General features: G+C 39.6%; 1 protein-coding gene across 1 annotated transcript in view; it reads left to right on the top strand.

Annotated features, from left to right (window-relative positions):
- The first annotated feature begins 270 nt into the window (after positions 1-270).
- LOC105917115 (nuclear receptor subfamily 5 group A member 2-like) overlaps positions 271-11,492 on the top strand; it is a 48,809-nt gene continuing 37,587 nt past the window's right edge. The window contains exons 1-4 of the mRNA XM_021310196.2: positions 271-362; positions 566-705; positions 828-969; positions 1,910-2,526. Of these exons, the coding sequence (XP_021165871.1) occupies positions 601-705; positions 828-969; positions 1,910-2,526 (864 nt within the window). The 5' untranslated portion in view covers positions 271-362; positions 566-600. The remainder of the gene's footprint in view (positions 363-565; positions 706-827; positions 970-1,909; positions 2,527-11,492) is intronic.

Below are 11,492 nucleotides of genomic sequence, written 5' to 3'. Positions count from 1 at the left end.
AAATTTCCTGTACATTTCATGTTAAATTACTTGCCATTTAACTTTAGGAGTATCTGAACCCTGGAAGATGAGATTGCACCAACAAACAAGAATCCACTTGCAGTAAAAGAGAAGTGAAACACCTAGCCTGAAAACAATATATTCCCTCAATGAGGAAATCAGGTGAGCAAGCGAGTACATAAACACGGACATGTGACTCATTAGACATGCCCACTGATTGGAGCCTTGGCATTGGAAAAGGATCGTAGATAGCTTCCTTCCTCCACAGGATGATGTTCACATGATCGACATTGTGAGCAGTAAAGCTGGGGAAAAACAGACGTCTGCACAGGCTTAGAAGTGACTCCATGCTGATACCACAGGTGAAACCGTCAGTGAATGATACTGGAAGAATATCTGCATTTAGGTTGAACTTAGAGTAGTTTAGACACTGTTTTCTAACTTTTATTTATTCCAGGGTTTTCATTTTCATAACATAATGTTTAGTCATGATCTGTTTGTGCATTTTCCACAACACGTTTGACAACAGACGAGGAGACTCCTCTCATTATTTTACTTTCTCTAGTTTTTCTAGTTTTTCACACGTTTTTCTCTAGTTTGATGATGGACAACCAATGCGAAGTGGATTTAGAGGAGCTGTGTCCAGTGTGTGGAGATAAGGTTTCTGGATACCACTATGGTGTTCTCACCTGTGAAAGCTGTAAGGTAATCCAAAGCCTACTGTAATACACCTTTCTCCCAGCGATTACTCATTTCCTGCAATACAAGATTGAGACAAGACAGTCAACACAACTGCCTCATTTAAATTGTTTCTTCTTGTTCTTCAGGGCTTCTTCAAAAGAACTGTGCAAAACAAGAAGACATATGTTTGTGTGGAAAATCAACAGTGCAAAATTGATAAAAGTAGAAGAAAAAGATGCCCTTTCTGCAGATTTCAGAAGAGCCTTAATGTTGGAATGCGGCTTGAAGGTAAGATGAGTGTTTGTGTTTTTACTCTGAGTGTTATTGTGTTATGTTAGCTGATTGTGTGTGCAGGCATTTAAATTAGGATAAAATTAATAAAACTTTTCTTTATGCTACATGTAATCTCTGTCGGGAGGACAAAATGGGTCTGGGGAGATCTAGCACATGTGGAATACTTTCTGTTTCCTGCAATTATCAGTCCAAAAAATGTCTCCAGGTATTCTAAATGTAAGCTTCTAATATCTATTTGGACAGTTATTAATAGTAATAATAATTGAAAACATTCAAATATATTTTCTATTTATTTATACAAGCACTGTGGCTCCAGTTCCTCATACAACAGAATTAGAAAAGTAAAAATAAATCAAGTCAAAGAAGAATGAAAAAATTTTTTTAATTCTTCAAGACATGGACTTGTTAATAACAAGTTTCCACCTTGTTCACATCATATTTATCAGAGCAGAGTGTGTAGCCTTTTGTTGTTTCTTTTCTTTCAAGTTACAGCATCTTTTTTTGGAAGTGAGATAGAACTTTGTTCCCACCTCAGTGAAACCTCTTCTTTCCACATTTAAATAACATTTTGAAAAATCTATTCTACAACATCCTGTACCTTGTTTCAGCAGATAGCTTTCTTGATGATTCCATGAAACCTGCCGTAGTTACTGCAACATCTCTTTAGGATTGTTAAGATTTTACACCTGTCTATGTATGTGCGTTAGAAAAATACGTTCATGCTAAAATGTCTTCCTAGAAACCTGAATTGCAAAATGCTTTCCTCTTCTTTGTATAACATAACCACTGGTCTTAATTCTATCTGTATTAAAAAATGAACTACAGAGCAGAAAACAGAAAAAAAATATGATACAATTTTAAAGTTAGATATTAACTCATGGTCACATGGAAAAAGTTTGAAACCTTTTACTAACAGATCAACTTTTCACACCAGCTGTCCGTGAAGATCGAACAAGAGGAGGCAGAAACAAGTTTGGCCCCATGTACAAGTATGATCGTGCCCTCAAGCAGCAGAAAAAGGCCTTGATGCAAGTCAGAAGATTGAGACTAGAAGGCATCCCTCCTTTAGTTTCTTCTACCAACCAAAAAGAAGTTACTTTTACAAGCGACAGCCACTCAATTACTATCCTTCAAAACACCATACTAAACACAAACCAACTTCCTTCTGTATCTTTGTCCCTGCCCTGCAACTCATCTGGTGTTACGGAGCACCAAAGCACCTCTCCATCTAACTGGGCTGTGAAGTTAGAGCACTGCAACAATTCTGCAGATTTGGCAGCCTTTGCTGAGGCAGTCCTTGGTCCACATGACACATCCTCCAGATCTGGTTCTACCCTAGCTCCAAGGATCCCCCAGCTTGTGGCAGAGTTTCTGCGCTGTGATCCACATGAGTCACAGCTGCAGGAAAATATATTTTCTTGCCTGCAGCAGGAGCAAACCTGTAGGTACAGAGAGCCCAGCACTTTCAGCTCACTGTATGCCATGGCTGACCAGCTGTTGTGCTCCATTGTGGAGTGGGCTCGTACATCCATCTTTTTCAAGGAACTTCAGGTAAGACCTCTTGATTATAGTTTTATATATCTTTATTTTGTATTATTTGGAATCTGACAAAGAGTGAATGTTGTAACATGAGTTACTGTCTATGTCAGGATCCCAAAGTGTGTGATTACTTATGGTAGCTCCCTGGGGATCCTGTGGTACGCATTTTGTTACTCTTTTATGATGTTCATCCCTAAATCCTCATGTTAGTTTCTGTTCAGCATTTATGTTAATTATCGATCCATGTATTGGTTAGATCTGTCCTTTGTTAGTATTAGTTTTGTTAGAGATCCTCATTTGTATTACCTCTTTAGTTTACTGTTTAGGCTTATTAGATGCTGTTATCTGTTAGATCTGGTTTCTGTTAGTTTCTTATTATTTTATTAGTTCTGTTAGATCCTTATTTTATGCTTGTCTTAGTTCAGTATTATGTTTTAAACATTCATATGATTTGATTCAGCTCCTGTTTAAGCGTGCGTCTGTTAGTAGTCTTTTATCTGTTAGATCTGTTCCTTATACGTTTAGTCTTCGCCATGCCTATTTCCCTGCTACGTTCTCTTAATTCCCTGCACCTGCCAGCTCATTGCCCCTCCTGAAGGATACAATCTCTCAGTTCACCTGTGCCTTATTACCGTCCTATTGTTTCCCTCCGTCTGTTCCCCTTTAAATTCAGTCCACGCTCTCAGACATATTGTCAGGTTGTCTGTTTTCATCCATGTTTCTACCCTGCTCTGCTCTCGCCGTTGCTGTGTCCCTGGTTCCCGTTACCCTGCCACTTTGTAAGCTTTGTTGGTGTATCTAATAAACTAACATCATTCTGTATGCGAATCCCGAGCTCTTGTCTGCATTTTGGTCTGGTTCCTAAAAACATGACATCCTAGTCCATTTCAGAACTAAAATGTCATTTTTTTAGGCTGGACCATGAATATAGATCATGGCACTCCCTTAAATTTGACCATGATTGCTTTATAGGTTTGTCAGCTGTCAAAATAAGTGATCAAAGTTTTCATATTTGGTGTTAAACTATATTTCCTGTCAGAAAGAGGTGGGCTGTTGTTTCTTTGTTCATCTTCACTGAAAGCCTCTGCAGCTAATCTGCTTTTTCTGTTATGTGTGGCATTTGAAGCATAGTGAAATCTGACCTTGTTGCAGATATATCTTAACCTGACTTCATCCTTCTGGCATGAGTCAGATTAGATATATCTGACCAACAATTGGGGAAAAAGGGCTACACCATGATGAGAGTTGTGTCAGTTCACCCTTAACAAGAACAAGTTTTAAATACAGTCCAGCCAGGCTAAAAGGAATTATTTTATGTTCATGGTTCACTATAAAAATATCCTGAACTCACAACTGCAACATTAACTAGTTAATTTATCATATTTTGTCTGAAATGAAGTTTAAAAATATAAATGTAGGTCATGTTGTCAATCACCAATTAGTACACTGATTATACCACTGTCTATCATTTGTCACCTATCTTACATTTGTTTTATTCTGATAAACTGTGTTTTACAGTTACCTATTTTCTAAAACATCAGCTCTGCAATTTTGACTGAAAAGCAATCCTTATAGAATATCTTTGTAATGGTGATCAGTAATACAGAATAACTGCCAGATACTGCCAGATATTTACAGCCATCAATTTACAATAAAATCAGACGGCCTATATATAATGTTGGTCATGCAAGAGGGTTAAAACAGTAAGAGATTTTTCTCTCTCTTTAGAAAAATCCACATTCTATTAATTCACATTATCTAATTAAATCTATTCACTAGCAAGACCCACTCCATAAAGATATGAGTTTGATGAGGGGATGATGGATTGTGTGAGAGGATAGGTCATCTTGGCAAACCAGCTGGCCAGCTAACAAGATAATATTAGATGGCCCCTTACCCACACCATTCTCTAACTAGCAGAAAATGTACTAATAATTACTATTTACAGACATGATTGATGTTCCATTCCAACTCTTACATCTTCTCCCTCGCAATGCTCTTCCTATCTTTCCAACTCTATCTGCTACACAATTTGGATTAATTTGGTTTTCCTCCTTAGAAGAGATTCTCAATATTATTCTATAGAAGTTACAGTGCCACAAATTCCCAGTATTAATAAGTTATCAAATGCATAGTTGTATGTGGTGATAATAATAACAATAGTTACTTCTAATAATAATAATATTAATAAAAAATAATAACAATAACTACCCCTTAACTGATTCTAAAAACACCTATAAAAATATATACACTCAAAGTAAATGAGATGCTGCTCTTGAACCCTATGAAGTAAAGGCAAAAGCTTGGTGTCTCTGTAAAGGTAACCTTTTAAATTTTTAAACTAAGTCCAGTAGGGTGTTCTGGTAAGCAGCTTTTCATTACTGAAGTTGGAACACACACAAATTGTCAATTTTTTTGCTCTTGTTTTCTTGTTTCTTTCTTCGACATGCAGCTGCAGGCTGATGAAAGGAGATTCTAGATGAAAAATAAGGGAGCCGAAAGAGACTAGTCTTTTGTGTGACAGGTTCAAGTTTGAATGCAATATAATAAAAATTACTATTCTAGACCTGTTTGTTCTGTAGGTATGTCTAGGTTCTCTCCAAAACTTTTCTGATAAATTATCAGAAAAAACATTGTCACTCCTGTGACAAACTCCATCTCTTCTGTTTTCTGAGCAGTTTATGCATATTTTCTGGACAACAACAAATTCTTCTCAATATATTTTAAAGGTCTCAAATTTTATTCAATGAAATAATTGTATTGGGGAATGACATTAAAATCTAAATCAAATATTTGTTAAAATCATACATAAACTCTCATTTTCTTGCTTTCTGTGCTAAAGTTGCTCTTGACCTAATCTAAACTGTTGCTATGTCTCACTAAAGAGAAACCCTAACATTTGATTGTTTAACCTGCACAAGAACTGCAGACCACTCACTTTTTCTATAGTAGTGTTAGTGCCCCTCCCTCCTAGCGCTAATAGTAAAGAGGCTATGAGTGTTCTCTATCAGACTATCACTGAGCTGCAATTTGCTCACACGGAGGGTGTTTTCATCATTGCTGGGGATTTCAATATGAAGACAGTTCTTCAGTTCAACCAACACGTGGATTTTGCAACTCGGGGAAAGAACACTCAAGCCGTCCCCCATCAGGAAGAGGAGGCATTCTGCCTTGACACAGCTGACGTGTTGAAGACCCTGAGAAGAGTCAACCCGCGGAAGGCCCCAGGCCCCGACAAAATACCTGGGCGGGTGTTCAGGGAGTGAGCAGGTCAGCTGGCTGGTGTCCTCACAGACATTTCGTTGGACCAAGCCACAGTGCCAGCATGCTTTAAGTCTGCATCCATCATTCCAGTGCCAAAGAGACCTCAAGTCACCTCAGTAAATGACTACCGGCCTGTTGCACTGACTCCCATCATGATGAAGTGCTTTGAAAGGCTGGTAAAAGAACACATTGTCTCCAGAATCCTCCAACATTCCCATTCCAGTTTGCCTACGGGCGGAACCGCTCCACTGAGGACGCCATCTCCTCCGCTCTTCACCTGAGCCTGGCACACCTCGAGGAGAAAAACACCCATGTGTGGATGCTGTTCCTGGACTTCAGTTCAGCATTCAACACCATCATCCCACAGCATCTGGTAGGAAAACTGGAACATCTGGGCTTCAGCACACCCCTTCGCAATTGGCTGCTAGACTTCCTCACCAACAGACCTCAGTCAGTCCGGGTCGGACAGAACACCTCTGATGTCACCACCCTCAGCACAGGCTCCCCTCAGGCCTGCTGTTCACTCTGATGACACACGACTGCGTCCCCAGGTTCACCACCAATCACATTGTGAAGGTTGCAGACGACACAGCGGTGGTGGGCTTCATCACGACGACTGGGACTACAGAGAGGAGGTGGAGCAGCTGGTGGGCTGAAGAGACAACAGCTTGATCCTGAACATGGAGAAGACGAAGGAGATCATCGTCGACTTCAGGAAGAACCGGTCTCGCCATGCTCCACTGCTGATCAACAGCTCAGCTGTGGAGGTGGTCAGCAGCACCAAATTCCTGGGGGTGCACATCACAGACGACCTCACCTGGTCTGTGAACACCACGTCACTGGTCAAGAGGGCACAGAAGCTCTTGTACTTCATGCGGAGGATAAAGAGAGCCCACCTGCACCCGCCCATCCTCAAGACCTTCTACAGAAGCACCATAGAGAGCATTCTGACCAGCTGCTTCTCTGTGTGGTGTGAAGGCTGCAGCGCCTCTGACTGGAAGAACATGAGGAGAGTGGTGAGGACAGCTGAGAGGATCATTGGGGGTCCTCTTCCCTCTACTAAGGACATTTCATCTCAGCGCTGCGTGTCCTGAGCCCGTAACATCATCAATCAACCCTCACACCCCCACCATGGACTGTTCTCCCTGCAGCCCTTTGGGAAGAAGCTTCGCAGCATCTGCTGCAGGTCCACCAGGTTCTGCAACAGCTTTTCCCCCGCTGCCATCACATTGTTGAACTGTTGAACTCTAACTGGACTCTGCATCACACTTGTATCATTATTTTGCACTACCAACGTTACCAATGTTGCCAAACTTTTATAACCCGCTTAAATAGTACACAACTGAATGTTTACTGTATTTTTGCACCATTATTTTGCACTGCACTGAACCTTTTCATATTAATGCCTTTTGTACCATTATTCTTGCACCATAAGCATGGTGGAACATTCTTTTGCACATTGTTTTGCACACTGTTTTTCTCTTGCATTGTTACATGATCACTGCTGCACTTTATATTGTAATGTTATCTTATTCCAACTGCAATCTCATTACACTGTCGTAAGCTGTATGCAACAAAATTTCGTTCTGTATGCACATACAAAATGACAATAAAGTTGTCTAAGTCTCAGTCTGAGTGATTTGAGTTGTAAAGTGGAGCGGTATAATAAATTCATTATGTTCACATGACCACAAACTCAAAAATTGTATAAAGCATATAGAACAAATTTAAATACGAAATGAGTAATGTGTTTTATTTATCCATCCATCCATTTTCTGACCCGCTTAATCCCTCATGGGGTTGCGGGGGTTGCTGGTGCCTATCTCCAGCATTCACTGGGTGAGAGGCGGGGTACACCCTGGACAGGTTGCCAGTCTGTCACAGGGCAACACAGAGACAGAGATGACAAACAACCATTCACACACACCTAAGGAGAATTTAGAGGACCAATTAACCTAACAGTCATGTTTTTGGACTGTGGGAGGAAGCCGGAGTACCCAGAGAGAACCCACACACAGGGAGAACATGCAAACTCCATGCAGAAAGGCCCAGGGTTGGATTTGAACCCAGAACCTTCTTGTTGCAAAGCAACAGTGCTAGCTACTGTGCAGCCTGTATTTTGTCTATTTGAAATAAAGAGATTTGTTGGTATTTTTTTTCTGCATGTATAAATATACATTTTTGGACCTTTTTAATTTATTAAATTGTTGGGACGTTTGGCTTTTGAAATATGTTTTGAAATATGTTGTCAAAATCATTTTAGTCTTCTGCTTGTGTGATGTTTAAGTTTGAGCTCTAGATGCAACCCAGTCTCACTGAAAAACATGTAACAGCCACATTAGTCCACAGGAGGAAATCCAGTATTGTCATGATCTGGCTTCAATAAATTTCAGTCCTATGTTTTATTTGGTCTATTAATTTACACTGGCTTGCAATCTGGTCATGTGACTATCAAGTTTCTCCCAGTGAAAAAAATAATAATCAGAGCTATCAACTCTCACGCATTGACCGTGTGACACACGCATTTCACTGACTTCACACGCACACACGCCACACATGGCATTTCTCACACATAAAAATAACAACGGGTCATTTGGGCCGCAGATGATTCACAGCTGTGGCCATCCAGAGCTCAGTCTAAACCTCGCCTTCTGCGGAGCTGTTTCAGCTTCTTTCACAGCTTGTGGCCTTCAGTAATTCCTGCTGCAGTTCGTGTTAACAGAGCAGCAGGAAGAGCGATCAGCTTTATAAATAATTTTTGGTGTTAACCGGTGATGAAAGTAAGCCGCTACGGTCCGGTACTGTGTACGAAGGAGGCAAGGGGGGAGCGTGGCTGCCAGATAAAGCCTTCATTCAGAACTAGTCATGGCTGCACGCTGGATCAGAAAACAAATCTGCTAATCAGATACAGTCTAAAATGGCACTTAGTCTGTTTATAAGTTTCGTTTTTATTAATTCTGCATTCTTTTAACTACATGCGCCGTGTTTCTGTGCTTCAACACTCTTACTGCTCCTCTACGCTCTCTACCTCCTGGCCAGGGGCTTTTATCATTGGCCAGCCTTCAAAACGTGAACCACTACGTTTATTGTCCTTCCACCCACTGCAGAATGTCCCAATTAAAACCAATAGGAGAGTTAGTTGTGTTTCATGCTATTTTGTTTTACGAGAAAGAACCAGTGGTGCTTTGGTAGGCTAACCCTTGCGCTTGAAATCAGGTTGGCCAAAATTAAGTTACATGTAATTTAGGTATGTACTTTTAAGGGTCTTTTTAAGGAACTTGTAACATTGGGGGCTTCAGCTCAGACCTGTCATTCCTCCTCTTCCCTCTAAAAGGGCTATTTACCGTCTTTATTTATGCATTTTTCTCACTGTTTATTTCTCGTGCGCAGAACACCAATGGGGGGAAAATCCGCACCGCCTCTATCCGGTATCATTAAGTGTAAATTATGCTGGTACCAGACATTACTAAAAACAGTGTTTTTTTTCTACAATCACTTAGGAACCAGTCAGGCGCAGAGCTTGAAAAGCTGTGCCTATAGTCATCAAATCTGGTGTTGCAATGCATTAAAAGTGCTATATTTTATAGGATTCCCCATTTAAGACTAATAGTGGGCTAAAAGCAAAGAAGAACGTAATCCTTCAGTTCGCCCTGACCACAAACAAAACGTGCTTAGAGAACAACTTCAAACTCAGCCTTCGGCTTGCGTAATTATCTGGTCAGGATGGAAACTGAGATGAGAAACCTGTCGCTGTGAAAGTTGATGATAATGGTTATAAACTGTCACAGGCTAGTATTAATAATAATAATAATAATAATAATAATAATAATAATAATAATAATAATAATAATAATAATAGAAATGCATATTTTATTTTAACATTTTAAATAAATATTTTTACTTTGACTATAAGGCACCGGTCAGAATACAAAATTAATAAAATAACAACATAATCATCTTAAATGTGTAATATATTCTAGATTGGACTTGAAATTGAAAACACTGCTTTCCAAGGGACATTTTTTTTGTTATTCTTTTTTAAATATTAAATTTAAAAATTGTTAAACTTATAGAATAAATAAATATATAATAAATACATTATTTCTGGCAAGTTCATTTAACTTAAATTTGTGTTGTAATTTTTTTTTACCTCTGAATAGAAAAGGTGGACGCATCCTTTTTATAATTTTATTATTTTTTCTGGAATAAAAATCCACATCTTTGGTAAATATCCCCTTTTCAATGAAGAACTGCAGGTCACGAAAGATTACAAACAAATCCATTGAGTGATCAAAACTGTGGGAGTGCACAGTTAAGTACAGAGAAAATCAAATGTTTAAACAAATTTAAATGTATACACCGTATGACAGTAAGAGCTGCGTTCTTCTAAAGCAGTGGTCTCCAACCTTTTTAAGCCCAAGTTCCCAACCTCCACTTTGGTGGGAATCAAGATCTACCTGTAGAGGCATTGCAAGAAAAATAGCCCAGATTCTACTTCAAACTTGAAGTCTTTTATTCATGAATTAACTCATAAATCATCTGTTTTTGAATTACATAAAATGTTTTGGTCCAACTGGACAAATTAACACAACAAAGAAAACATTGTAAGTAGCATATCAAACTGGCCATAGCTTCACATCAACACATAAACTTCAATTCATCTCAACACAAAAGTAAAGTAATGTCTTATCAAGTGTTATGCTTATCTCCTGAAGCGTCATTAAAGTCACATTAAAATCAACATTTTACCAAACAGAACTCTTACTTGCTCAATGCAACTATAGGTACAGCTTTATGTCCAACACAAAAAGTAAAAGCGTGGCCTATTTCCTTTCAAGGGGTTCCTAAATTTTTTTGCCGCGCACCCCCTTCAGGGTCCCAACCAGTTTTGCGCTACCCCCCAAACAAAAAATACAAATAAAATCTGTTGCAGTTAAATCAATACAACAATCATAACAAAAGTTGTGGGAAGAAAATTAGAACATAATTTGAATTAAACTGCAATAAAGTTGCAAAATCCACAACAGAATCGTGAGGATTTTCAGGTGCATCAGTGGCTCAAAGAAAAAAAGAGTAGCTTAGATCGGCCACTCCTCCACAACCTGAAACGTCTCTGAAGCGGCCATCCTGGTGCATTCACAGACTAAACTGATGTTCTACCCGTTTATGTTCTCACTTTGTTTATTTCGTGCATCAGCTTCTTGATCTGACTCATAATTTACGTCGCAAGATACAACCACGAAGAACTTTAATTTGATTTGTGCGAGAGAGAGAGAGAGAGAGAGAGAGAGAGAGAGAGAGAGAGAGAGAGAGAGAGAGAGAGAGAGAGAGAGAGAGAGAGAGAGAGAGAGAGAGAGAGAGAGAGAGAGAGAGAGAGAGAGAGAGAGAGAGAGAGAGAGAGAGAGATTTGGCAGAGCAGACCTGAGTGTCAATATCAGAGCGGTCCATAGATGTTATTAATCAGAGAAATAAAAACTTTTACAGCGGTTACATTCAGCAGGTAGACACGCCCATGGAAACATACTTTAGCTCCACCGCGGGTTTGTCCCTGTCTGAATACGCGCTAAAACGGCATCTTTAAAATGAACTGCGCCTGTCTGAATCACAATAAAACATATTGCAGCTATGTGCGTGAACATGGTCAAGAAATCACGTCTATCACTAATACCCCCCCCCCCCCCCAGCAGCAGCCGAGGCTGCAACGGGGTGTGGGC

Source organism: Fundulus heteroclitus, unplaced genomic scaffold (assembly GCF_011125445.2).
Source record: "Fundulus heteroclitus isolate FHET01 unplaced genomic scaffold, MU-UCD_Fhet_4.1 scaffold_163, whole genome shotgun sequence".
Taxonomy (NCBI): domain Eukaryota; kingdom Metazoa; phylum Chordata; class Actinopteri; order Cyprinodontiformes; family Fundulidae; genus Fundulus; species Fundulus heteroclitus.
This window is presented reverse-complemented; position numbering and strand designations above follow the sequence as displayed.